Source organism: Sprattus sprattus, assembly GCF_963457725.1.
Source record: "Sprattus sprattus genome assembly, chromosome: 10".
Taxonomy (NCBI): domain Eukaryota; kingdom Metazoa; phylum Chordata; class Actinopteri; order Clupeiformes; family Clupeidae; genus Sprattus; species Sprattus sprattus.
This window is the reverse complement of record NC_137908.1, coordinates 18,663,309-18,676,171: the sequence shown is the minus strand read 5'-3', so window position 1 is coordinate 18,676,171 and position 12,863 is coordinate 18,663,309. Positions and strand designations below refer to the sequence as shown.

Genomic DNA, 12,863 nt, shown 5'->3' with positions numbered 1-12,863 from the left:
AAAGCCAAAATGGCATGTCCTAGGCAAGATCATGGTCTTATGTGTGGAAAAGCTTCTGCCGACAGTCCAGACTGTCTTAGGGGAATGGTAAAATACTTGACTCAAATATTTTATATATATATATATATATATATTTGATTGAAGTTAATTATTAAAATATTCTTAATGATCTTAATTCTATTTAAGGTCTAAAACCTGTTTTGCAAACACCAGAAACTGCAGTTACCACTGTTAAAAGCTAGCTTGCTAACTGATGTATTTTAGCTACATTTGACCATACCCTCAACGGCCACTTTATTAGGTATTCCATGTTAGAACCGGGTTAGACCCCTTTTGCCTTAAGAACTGCCTTAATTCTTTGTGGCATAGATACAACAAGGTGCTGGAAACGGTCCATATTGACATTTTCTGACCATTCTTTGTAAACCCTAGATATGGTTGTACGTGAAAATCCCAGTAGATCAGCCGTTTCTCAAATACCAACAAAGATGCCACGTTCAAAGTCACTAAAATCACCTTTCTTCCCCATTCTAATGCTCCATTTGAAGTGGACCATGTCAATTTAATTCAATTTAGGATGTTACACAGATTACGAACCTTCCAAAACATACCTTAAATACAGTAAAAACGTATTTTGTTGTGTTTTAAATTAACAGTGATTTAAGTTAGGTAGAGTGTGTAATGGATTACTTAACTTTGGTCATAAAACTGTGAAAACATGTTGAGCTTTATTTCTGTTTATGACACAACCAGTTTAGGCTAGATGTGCTTTATGTGCCATTGCTGTTAAGTAGCTTCACTTGCTGCTGCTGGGTCAAATGAAAATAAATCAGACAACGGAGATCATCAAACTCAGCTAGCGGAATGCTCTAGTCTAGAACCTAGAAATCTAGAAATGCTCTTAAAGCACACTGAAACAGGCGCTACTGCTGAGGATCAAGATCGCTTAGAATGTGAGGGGAGGTTCTCAGGTGTGCTAAGAGAACTACCAGCTAGCTAGAGTGTCCTGACTGAACATTCCTGTCTGAATTTAGATAGAAAAGTTGAATATGTAACCTGTGTTAATAGTATAAAGTATGTAGGTAAACTTATGGCTAGTTCACCAAACAATGTTGTATCATTTGTATTATTATGTTAAATGAGACACTCCTAAACAGAAATCATTAAAATTACACCATTCAAATAAATAAGTTGCATCTTTTAAACTATTCTATTGTCAGCATATTAATAAACAAGATTCATAAAAAAAAAAGACAATTAAATTTCCCTAAAAGATTGATGAATTTTCCATGACTAACTGGACTAGCATCATGTATTAAAAAGCATTGGAACTGTAAAGTATTTAAATGGAAACAAATAATTTCCTTACACTAATAGCTGGGGAGTCTATTCCATGTGAGAGGAAAGGTAGTGTACACCATCCTGTGGATAGACAAGAAACTGCAATTGTCACACTACCACTGCTGGTCTGAATCCACATATATTTAACCCCACCTCTTCACTTCACAAATCGTAATGGATTGAGCTGAAATTGAGGTAAACAGGTGCAGGTGTATCTCCGTAGGGATCCTTTCCATGTTCTCAGACCCTTACATCAACATTTATGAGCCTGTCAGTGGGGATAACAAGCTGCTGGCTTGCCTGAGAATTCTATTGTACAGCTGTTTTACAGTTACCAGCTTTATTACATTCTAACTCTATACTGAAGGGTTTTGATCGTTAATTGCCCTTAGTTCAAGTTTTTACCCTAAAGGGCCCAGGTTAAAAAATCCCTCTAATGTGTTGCCACAGCTTGTCTACATCATCATAACATATTTGTGACAAAATCCATCTTTCTTCGGCAACTATGTTGTGGTCTCTTTCATGTACATGTCAATGTCAAATCAAGGACCATAAACATTTATATGGATTCTTGTTTTTTCTTTTTAAAAGTTCCATTTACTAATTGTCTATTTTCATAAAAATATTTCACTATGAAAATGAAAAAAGCACATCTGTGATCTTTGAGGAAATCGGCTACTGGTACTTGTGAAAAAGATAATCAAGGGTCAAAATTCCCAGAAAACTGACATTTTGAATTTTACATTATTATGTCACTGTGAGGCGTCTGATTTTTGTTGAAGAACGATATACCTCATAGGGTTGATAGACCTATGCAAATACCACATATAAAACCAGGGAAATAAACACTGATTAATGCCTCAGATATTAATTTATAGACAGTGATGAATGCACGCTGAACCCTGTTTGACTTTATTTCATAGCTAAATAGAAACACAGATCAATATATTCAGTATACATTTCAGCTCAATTAATTGTAGGCATTGATGAGGTTAAACATATGTGGATTCAGTCCAGCAAAAATGACCAGTTTTGGTACTTTGCACATTTTTAACACAAAAACTGTTGGGTGCACAGCTGTACAGCTACATTGATCAAATATACATTGAATAGATTTAATTTTTCATGAAAATCTATGACATGAACTGTAAGGGTCTAGGTGATATGGCGTGGAATGACCCAAAAGGATTGTGTGTAAAACCATCCAACCGTTTAATGTATTAACTCAAACTCATTCTCTCGAGATTTGACAAGTCAATCCATAAGATAAATTAGCAGTTTTGGTAACCTACTAGATTGTATTTAAATTACAATGTCCCATCTATACCCCCATCAGTCATCGAGGTAAAAATGTACATGATTAAAATCCAGTGCACAATTATGGACCTATAAATCTCTTCATTGCACATTTCCTGCCCTGCCCTGGATAAAAATAAAAAAATACCTATCATAGATTCTGCTCTAGAAGGGCTGGCAGTTCATCCAGACTGCTTATAGTGTACTGAGGGGGAACATCCGTGTGCTGTGTGCTGCTCTGCCTGTCCAGCAGATACCCGCTGATGCCCAGAGAGCGTGCTGTGAGGTAATCGTTGACATAGTGGTCCCCGACGTGAGCAACACTGGAGGCAGGAGCCCCGCAGTGCTGCAAGGCCTGGTGGAAGATGGCTGCGTCAGGCTTAGCCACCTTGGCCCCTTCTGAGGTGAGCAGAAAGCTGAAATGGGGAAGAAGCCCACAGCTGTGTAAGATGCCCTCCAGGCGGTTGTCAAAATTGGACACCACACCTAGCTTCAGCCCCATGGCGATACAGCTCCGTAATGTACGGTCCGAGTCTGGAAACACCTGATGTAAAGTAACACATTACGTGTTGTTAAAAGCTACATTTGATAAGTCATCAGCCCTAGTTATAACATTTATCACATCTTTGTGTTATGTAAGAGCTAGAATTTTGGGGTCTGAATGCCAGCTGATTTGATAAGCACAAATTATGTTTGGCATGATAGAAATCAATTTCTGAAATAAATTGGGCTGTGGTGTTGCTTCCAAGCCAGCATGTTTTGAAGACGTAGCCAGGTGCTCTTTGTGCTGCCAAATGAAGTTACAGTTACATATCAATCACTGTGCGTATCAATACCTCCCAGTTCTCAGCATTTTTGAAGTTGTGGTAGAGGTTGAAGGACAGCTTGTCAAGCATCGCTGGGTCCTGCACCCCACACTGGCTGAAAGTGTCCTTCACAACCGCCACCCACCAGCTGTGTCCCCCCAGGCCCTGTGCCATGCCATAGTTGGGGTAGAGTTTGGCCTGGCGGCGGTAAGCCTGTTTGAAGGCAGTTTCCACCTGTGAGGGCGGCAGGTCCAGGCCGAGACGTGACGCCTCACTGCAGTACTGTTCCCCAACCGAGTGCCGCACCTTCAGCAGCGTGTCCTTTACATCCCACAGCACCCAGCGCACTGCACCCCGCATCTCGCCTGGAAGATGGAAGCCCAAACACAATCATTTTTCACCCAGATGTATAAGCCTATCAGCTAAAGTTGTGTACTAAATGCTTTCCATTTCAGCTGTCCAGATATTGTGCTAGATGTTGTAATACTCTCAAATCTGAGCTTGATATGCAGTCCTGCAGACTGGGTGTTTTGGTTTGTGAAACACAGAACAAGGCAAACATCACCGCCTGTCTGGCATCTTTGATTTGACAATTGATGTACCGCAAGAGACCTTCCTCTAAGCACGACTTTCTAAGAGCTTTAACAATTTTATGTTCAGCAATCTTCTCTCTGTGAAATCAGATAGGAATAGTGCATGAGGGTTTGGAATTCACCAACAAAAACATCTTATTTTGATTTATGGCTTGAATCATGACTTTCCATGAGAGGAAGACAGACTTTCACGGTGCTAATATAATTTCCCCTTATATAACATTTTACGCTGTAAACTGCATGGAGAACTGAGTGGCACAGCTGAGCCACAGTCACGTCGCAGACACAGAGCGTTCAACTTTATGTATCTTGATAAGGTCTTCCTGACCAGATTCCTATGGTTGTCACACAGGCTGTGTGACAACCATGGAGGATAATATAGACCTGAAGAGAGTGAGGAAGTACCACCCCTCACTACTGCTAGCTACCTCAGCCCAGGAAGTACCAATCTAAAAAAAGTCATCTCATGGATGCTCACTTCCATCACCTTTTCGACAGAAAGCCAATCAGATTCCACAATACAGATAGCCACAAAGGTATGATGTAGGGGTGTAAAAAAGAATCGTTTTGCATCGATGCATCGATCCAACAGCCGACGATACGATGCATCGACACGTCCGCAAGAGTATCGATTTAAAAAAAATATATATATATATTTTTTTTTAACTTTTTGTTGCAATGCACTTTGATGAGTATTTTTATTTTATAGTGGATGAAGTAGGCCTACAGGGGTATTTTTTGTTACCATTTGCTGCTACTAGTGCACATTTGCACTCATTGCAATGATTTTGTGGAGCATTGTCATTTTAAATTGAATTAACTACAGGCCTATTTTTTGTTACCGTTTGCTGCTAGTGCACTTTTGCACTGATTTTGTTGAGTATTGTTATTCTATAGTGAATGTGGTATAGGCCTATTTTTGTTACTTAACACTTTGTACTTTGTACAGTACTTTTTGATGCAAGGCCTTTCAGAATCTATAACAGGGGCATTATTATTTTTCAGTGAATGAGGTTGTCATAGGCCTAGGTGGAGTACAACTTTTCTACTTCTGTTATTGGCTGTTGTTTCTCAAATAAAATGCATAACGATATAACAGCTTTCATTGATTTATTTCAAATCTGAAACATTGTCTAGCCTGTAAGGTAAAAAAAAGAACAAATTAATCGAATCGAATCGAAATCGAATCGTATCGTGGTGTATTCATGAGTATCGAAAATAATCGAATCGTTGGGTCAGGAAATCGATACTGAATCGAATCGCCATGATGGGTGTGATTTACACCCCTAGTATGATGTCTCGATTGGTGGATTGAAACCTGCCAGTGCATGCACAACTTTAGTGTACGGGAGGAGCCTCCTTATAAACATTCTTTATTGTTAACAATAAAAGCATCATTCAATGGTGTCATGTTGTGAAATATATAGGTAGATTGTGCGATTATGACTTCGAAAAAAGACATTAATTTTAGCATATCTCTGGAGGTTAAACTAGGGTGACCAGATTTGAGTGTGTGAAAAAGAGGACACTTTGTTGCGGGGTAGTGTATAGCATTTTGACATATTTTTCACATGCAGATGACCCGCCCCTTCCCCCGCAGCGAAGTTTATACATATTTTTCACATGCAGATGACCCGCCCCCTCCCCCGCGACGAAGGTTTGACATCTTTTTCACATGTAGATGTCATGTGCTGTTGTAAACACTGTAAATACTGGAGGCTGCATTGTGCTCAGTGTTGCCAGATTGGAAATGGCGAAGTATCTAACAAAGGCTCGAAATGATCGTATTTGGAGGATAATTATCGTACATCTGGCAACACTTAGACGGAAGTCGAACAATGACAGTTCTCTCTACAGTCAGAGCTCGCGAAAGGGAGATATCCTTTCCAAACTTCTAATGGCGTATTAACTAGTTTGTGAAAGACCCAGAGAAACACAAATATCTGACGAGGCAACATCTTTTTGGAACCCCTGCCGGACGCATTTTTTAGGTCTCGAAAAGAGGACATGTCCGTGTCAAAGAGGACGTCTGGCCACCCTAACAAAATCCTACATAAGCACCTATTAATATTATTTGTTGATTTTGAATACATGAAATATACGTTTTTGTATTTACTGCAAATGTAAGATCCATGCAACAGCCTATGCTTCTTGTAGAGGTAGCAGCTTCAGCAGTTCTCAGCAGATTACACTGATTTCAGGGCGGTGTTTGCAGTATGAATTCTGTGCTATAACGGTTCAAATGCATTCAAGCTTCGCTGTTATTTGCTCTTTAATAGAGATTGCTAATGTGACGTCATGAACGCAAAGCATTTTGGGAATCCGCGGCACAAACAAGTCGGCGCGGGCATAATTATAGATATATGGATTCTGGAAATTGGGCGACAGGTTGACCAGTCGCTGTGCTCATAGGGATCAACTCCTTTGAGTTTTTCGATATACCTTGTCTTTGCGTCTTTATTTAATTTTAGTCTGTATGGCCCGACAATGTTTAATTTCTCTCGCTGCATTTGGTGTGATTTTGAAGTGCTTGAAGCCGCTAACTGACCGCTTACAGCTACTGTATGTTCAATACGTACTAGACCAGTTCACTACTTGCTGCTTGGACTTCAATTGTTTTCAAGCAGCAAGCAGTGACCTGGCCAAACGTACCCACAGTTCTATGCGTTTCATGACGTATATTAGCAATCCTTATTAATCTGCATGATAAATGCGAATGCGCTTCTATCTGGTCATCTGTAAATTGGCTTTACACATTGGGCGTACAAAACGTCTTTTACTTTAATAAGGCTACCTACAGTTTTCTGTCCTGCAAAATGTTTAGGCCACCCTACCAGCAAACCACATATATTTACGCCTTAAAGGCAACTATGCACATTTCCAAATGGCCTCGTGACCGTCATCATGGACCGTTTTCCACATAGACATGTATAGGTAGACGCCGCCTCCACTGCTTCAGCCCGTTGCCTCGGCGAAACGCGTCGCCGCCATATTGTTACAGGAGCTCTCTTACGCCAGAGGTCTGTCAAACGTGTCAAACAACCGCAAGTTGCCAGGAGCTGCGGTTTATCTGGATACAAATCACGATAACCTTTTACATTTCGCAACCAATTTCATGGAGTATTCAAGGGTTTGTGCTCTACGTGAAGTGTGTGAAAAAGATTTGCCTCTACATTACTTTGAATCTCGCTAGTTAAATCGCCAGTCATTCATGTGCATGGGTCTATGATAAACGTGCACCTTGCACAGCTCGTGCACTTTGAAAATACTGAGAAGCTCTATAAACTATCGAAATAGTGCTTCTTTAGTTACTGCGTATTGACCATCATTAAGAGAAAGAGCATACATCAAATAGTGAAATACTGGCAGTCAGTGTGTTTTTCATAGTTTAATAGTTCCTTTTCAAGTATGTGCATTAAGAAATGAATGACTGTGCATTAAGAAATGAATGACTCAGTATAATGTGCAATGGAATAACATATATATGATATATATAATATGTGATACAATATAATATAATATATTTTAAGTATAGGTATATATTCATATTCTACAAAATCAGGCTGCACCACATTGCAAAACTGAGCACGCTGCAATTACAGACTGGCAACAGTCGAAAAAAGCTCAGCAAGACGATAATTTTTAAAGGGTTCTAGCCTAGATTAAATTATTATATTATATCATATATTGTATGAAATTCTATATTGTGTCAATTGCACTGCATAGATCTGAAAATGTTATGAGCATGATTGTATATGTCAAATTGTACAAATATATGTATTATATAATATGAATATATACCTATACTTAAAATATATTACATTATATATTATATTGTATCACATATTATATATATCATATGTTATTCCATTGCACATTATACTGAGTCATTATATTATATATATTGTATTATATATATGCTATGTTATTTATATTACAGTTCAACTATTGAGATGTGTATGTATATATTGAGATGTGTATATTTTTTACTGCTATAGAAATATATAGCTTTTTTGTAATGTTGATTTGTGAAATAACTGTGTATTGCCAATTGCACTGTTCAAGGTTTCTTAATGCACATACTTGAAAAGGAGCTATTAAACTATGAAAAACACACTGACTGCCAGAATTTCACTATTTGATGTATGCTTTCTCTTAATGATGGTCAATACGTAGTAACTAAAGAAGCACTATTTCGATAGTTTATAGATCTTCTCAGTATTTTCAAAGTGCACGAGCTGTGCAAGGTGCGCGTTTATCATAGACCCATGCACATGAATGACTGGCGATTTAACTAGCGAGATTCAAAGTAATGTAGAGGCAAATCTTTTTCACACTCTTCACGTAGAGCATAAACCCTTGAATACTCCATGAAATTGGTTGCGAAATGTAAAAGGTTATCGTGATTTGTATCCAGATAAACCGCAGCTCCTGGCAACTTGCGGTTGTTTGACACGTTTGACAGACCTCTGACGTCAGAGAGCTCCTGTAACAATATGGCGGCGACGCGTTTCGCCGAGAAGCAATGGAGGCGGCTGTCGCTGCCAAATGTGAGGACCCGCCTGATACATGTCTATGGTTTTCCACACCCACCATCCGTCATTTTATGTGGTGCCAGAAGCGAGCACCATCTGTCGGACATATTTAAAAAATGTCGGTGGTCAATTTGAATGCTAACTGGAGGAAGCTCCAAATCCTGACCCCCTGGTGACTCTCAATTCGGATGGAACGGATGTTAGCAGTAAATCGTGTTACCACAAATATTGGCTTATTGCTCTCAAACCAAATAAGTAAAATTTGCCGAACGATCAAACACCACACACCATTTTTTCACAAGTCGGTACACTATATTATATTATATAAACTCACTGTAACTAAAGCTTAACAGTCAGACTTCAACTCATAACACACGATGTATATCAACACAACACAAGGGACATTACAAATTAAATGTAGAATTAGAGAAACCTAACGTTACCTGCTCCCTATGCCTGGTCCTACAGAAGTAAGACCAACGATATTTGAATACTAAAAACCTCTCTGTAACCTCTGCCTCCAAAAGACTGTTTTGGTCCGACCCGTAAAAACATCCGTGTGGAGGTTCAGGCGGCGGGGTAAAGTGTTCCGTGCTTCACGTTCACCTGAATTACATACCATACAATACCATACTCCATTTTTGAACTAAACATGATGCATAATTTGCCCTATATGTGAGTTGCGAGTGCATGCGTTTACTTAGTTTTCATAGCCATCGACAAAACCTATGGAACTCCATATCATGTATGAGACAAATTTGAATTAGCGTCTTGAAATATATTCTGAAAAATCATAATCCAGAGAGATGATTTTTAAAACATTTATCTGAAGCAATACCACAGGTACCGTGCCGGTGAAAAGAGGGTACATCTAAACCGTAATGGGACAGATACTGTCCAAAAAAACACTGAAATAAGAAATTACCAACAAATCCAAGTATCAAGCATCAAGAAGGGAAAATGTTTGTAGCTGACCAAACATCCATGAAGACCCACTTAACAGTTGTATTTCTTTAATTAATAACCACACCCTATAGGGATGGTGCATTTTCTGTTGCTTCCTTTACAGCAGAATGCAGCTGCTTTGAGCCAGTCCCAGTGATACTGACTGTGGAGTGTTCTCCTGTGCCAGTCTGCTGGTAGTGCTGCTCTAGCTGAGCATCCTCCTCTGCATGTCCAGAGTTGTCGGCCTTCTTGAGGTCCTTCAGCATTGAGTGGTGCACCTTGATGGTGCGCTGAATGTCTGAAGCGGTCCAGTGCTGCCGTGTAAGCGCCTCCTGAAGGCCAAAGAGCCCATCGCGTGTGCGTCTTACACCTGTGCAGACGGCTGTACTGCGCAGCTCCAGACCCACCTCATGGACCAGTTTGCGCAAGTAATGCTGTGTCTCATTCACACACTGAGCCTCTGAGAGAAAGCAGAGGGAGAAAGAAGTTTAGCAGGTTCATAGATAAAAGTACAGGTGTCGGATCTTAGACTAGTTAAAGGCCTGCCCACATTGTGTTTCTTATTAGCCAACACACATTTGATATGACTAACAGCATGCAACAGAAAGAAGTCTATCTGTGATATAACACTGCTATTATATCCAGATAATTCACACCGATTGGTACATTTTAGGGAAGAATGTGAGCGATGGCATGCTTCTACTGTCATTACCAAGAGTGAAGTGGGGGGGCTTGAAATGGATGCAGCGCAGACCCTTGAGGATGGGGGGAGACTTGCTCTGTGGATGCAGTATCCCCTGAGCTGCCAGCTCATATGCTTCCTGAGACTGGAGGTCCACTCCAGAGTATCTGAGTGTCACAGATTTTTGCAAATATTTAAATGTTAGGGATGGCCCATTAATTTCTTCTGCCTAATGTTATTCATTCCAACAATCTTTTCCAAGACTTTGCATTCACATTAGTGAAGAGTCTACAACTGATCAATGAATGTCAATGCATAAGGCATAAGCATATGCCCGTGAGCACAAAATAAGCCTTTTAAGATAGAAAGATGGTGGACAGACTTACGTGATGAGAGCTTTCTGATGGCCCCCCTGAATCATGGCCAGGATCTTCTCCAATTTCACCAGGGTGATATGTTCTAAAAGAGGAGAAACACCACAGCTGTGTGACGAAAGAGGTATTAAATGCACATCTGAATTATCATTCAAAATGTGCCACCCAGCTCTGAATCTGGAGAGGGTTCTAGACCAAACCTGTTAGCACAGAGTTGTACCTTGTCTGTTTAAGGGCTTTAGTTTTGGTCAAGTGTGTGATTATAAGTTTTAGGGTTTGAATTACCCTGGTTGTAAATAAATAGCTATTTTTAAAGTAAGCCACTGTCTCCTGTGCCGTGTGTGTTTCCTACCTGCAACCCCATTCCACCAGCCTACATTCCACATCGTGGGGTGGCCGACTCGGGCCATCCTCACAAAACCAAACAAGGTAACTGTGTGGAAATTTGACCGACAAACTCAGCATCAGTTGGAGGAACCATAATTACCAAATGTAGTCCTTTCTATGATGCGTCCGGTGTCAGAAAAGTCGTCTGTGGCCATCCCGAACTCCCCCTCTAACGTGTAATCCTACCACATAAAGTCACAGCATGTGTAATCTCAAAAAATTGAAAATTTCAGATCTGTGTTTACATGATACATAATGTTCATCATTAGTTCTCAACAATTTGCAACACACACAGATATCAGTCGCTTTTACATCAATCGTCAGTGCTCACCCTTGTAACAGCCGAGCTGTAGAACTCTGCTAGGGCCTTGTTTGCTTGTCCAACACCTAGAACTGAGACAAAATAGACATGCATTCTCAGGTAAGGCAAATAGTTGAAACGATCAGCTATTCTGTTCTGATAACCCAGCTTCTTACTCAGAGACTGGGTATATGGCATCAAGGATGGGAACATACCAAGCACTCCAGACGAGAATGCATCCAGACGATGGCCCACTCCCACCTTGAGGGTCCTATACCTTGGTCCTCTCACTAGAGGACAGAGTAACATGTGAATTATGAAGGCACGACCAAAGGCGAGTCTTTAATAGAAGCCTATATTGTGAGTATGCTTCTCTGTTACAATAATTTGTGCATTTGTTTTTACATTGCTTGATAAAGCAAAGGTAAGAAACCTTGAGGACTAGTAGCGAGGACTGGGAGCTGAATAGCTGCCATAGTTAGTTCCTTGGCTGTTCCTGGCTCTCTGCTGGGTAAAGCCTTGAAACGAACCTCAAGTTTGGGGGCAGGTGGTGGGGCGGCATTGATTTCTAGAGGGGGAAATACAATAGTGTACAATTACACAAATCAATCCATCTGTCACTCATGTTTCTGTGGCACATGCTTATTTCCATTATTTAAACTCAATGAATAGTATTTCACGTGTAAATGCCTGAAAACTAACAAAAAAAGAGCGAATGTGACATTACCACGACTTGTTTCGTTCTCACCTTTAAGGAGATTCGCTTCTATGTTGTCACGGACGAGTTTCCAGTGAATTCCGGATGGCTTATATACAGCGAATAACCCTTCAAGTTTACGAAAAACTCGAACAGGAGTTACCATTTTCGCGTTTTAAAACAATTCAGTTACAAAAAACATATTTGTATCAACTGAAAACGAACGAAACTAGGCGCATGTTAGAGTCGCTGTTAGTAGGCTACAGCTGACGTCCAAGATGACTTGGACACACGGCATCAAATTCGGTCGGGGTATTTTGACTGGCGGAGGTACTACACATGGGTGAAGGTGGCGGTCCGGGTCATTGAAACTCTTTCTTTGGTGGCCTAGTGCACGCAATGTGTATCTTCTACCTAAGATTTTAACGCCCTGACCTGACTCAAAAAGAATAAGAGGAGATCTCTCCTATGAGGTTGTATCTCAAACTGAAGGTTTTGTCTGAAGAAGCCAAGAAGTCTTCAGATCTGGTGTGTCCACAAAGGTGCATAGCTCAGCATAAAGAAATTACTTACTGCCACCTATTGTTGTGGAGGCGTTTAGCAGTTTAGTTGGATTTCATCTTGACTTTGTGTGGGCTTTCCAACTCAGATGTGGTTTTAGGGCGCTCTCTGCTGGTACAAGTTTAATCATGCTAAAAGAAATGAAAAACTACACATTGTTGCGTCTTAATTTCTTCCCCAAACGCACCGAACAATACAGTATACGCTGGGCAAAACAGTGTAGCGCATCGTCTGGCTGACCAAAATTGAAGTAAAGAATGCAATTTATGAGTACAAAGTTAATTTTTTATTCATAAAGATAAAATACTTGCAAGTGCTCTCACTGTCTCTCTCTCTCTCTCAAAT

General features: G+C 40.2%; 2 protein-coding genes across 2 annotated transcripts; both read right to left on the bottom strand.

Annotated features, from left to right (window-relative positions):
• Positions 1-2,232: 2,232 nt before the first annotated feature.
• hdhd3 (haloacid dehalogenase-like hydrolase domain containing 3) lies at positions 2,233-9,106 on the bottom strand. The gene is made up of 3 exons (XM_080845522.1): positions 9,015-9,106; positions 3,474-3,808; positions 2,233-3,181 (listed from the first exon to the last, which is right to left on the bottom strand). The coding sequence occupies exons 2-3, from the start codon at positions 3,801-3,803 to the stop codon at positions 2,789-2,791; spliced, it is 723 nt and encodes a 240-aa protein (XP_080701648.1). The 5' UTR covers positions 3,804-3,808; positions 9,015-9,106; the 3' UTR covers positions 2,233-2,788.
• Positions 9,107-9,431: 325 nt separating this feature from the next.
• Positions 9,432-12,459, bottom strand: trub2 (TruB pseudouridine (psi) synthase family member 2). The gene is made up of 8 exons (XM_080845518.1): positions 12,009-12,459; positions 11,694-11,828; positions 11,476-11,550; positions 11,291-11,352; positions 11,060-11,141; positions 10,585-10,657; positions 10,229-10,365; positions 9,432-9,976 (listed from the first exon to the last, which is right to left on the bottom strand). The coding sequence occupies exons 1-8, from the start codon at positions 12,121-12,123 to the stop codon at positions 9,603-9,605; spliced, it is 1,053 nt and encodes a 350-aa protein (XP_080701644.1). The 5' UTR covers positions 12,124-12,459; the 3' UTR covers positions 9,432-9,602.
• Between the last annotated feature and the right edge of the window lie 404 nt (positions 12,460-12,863).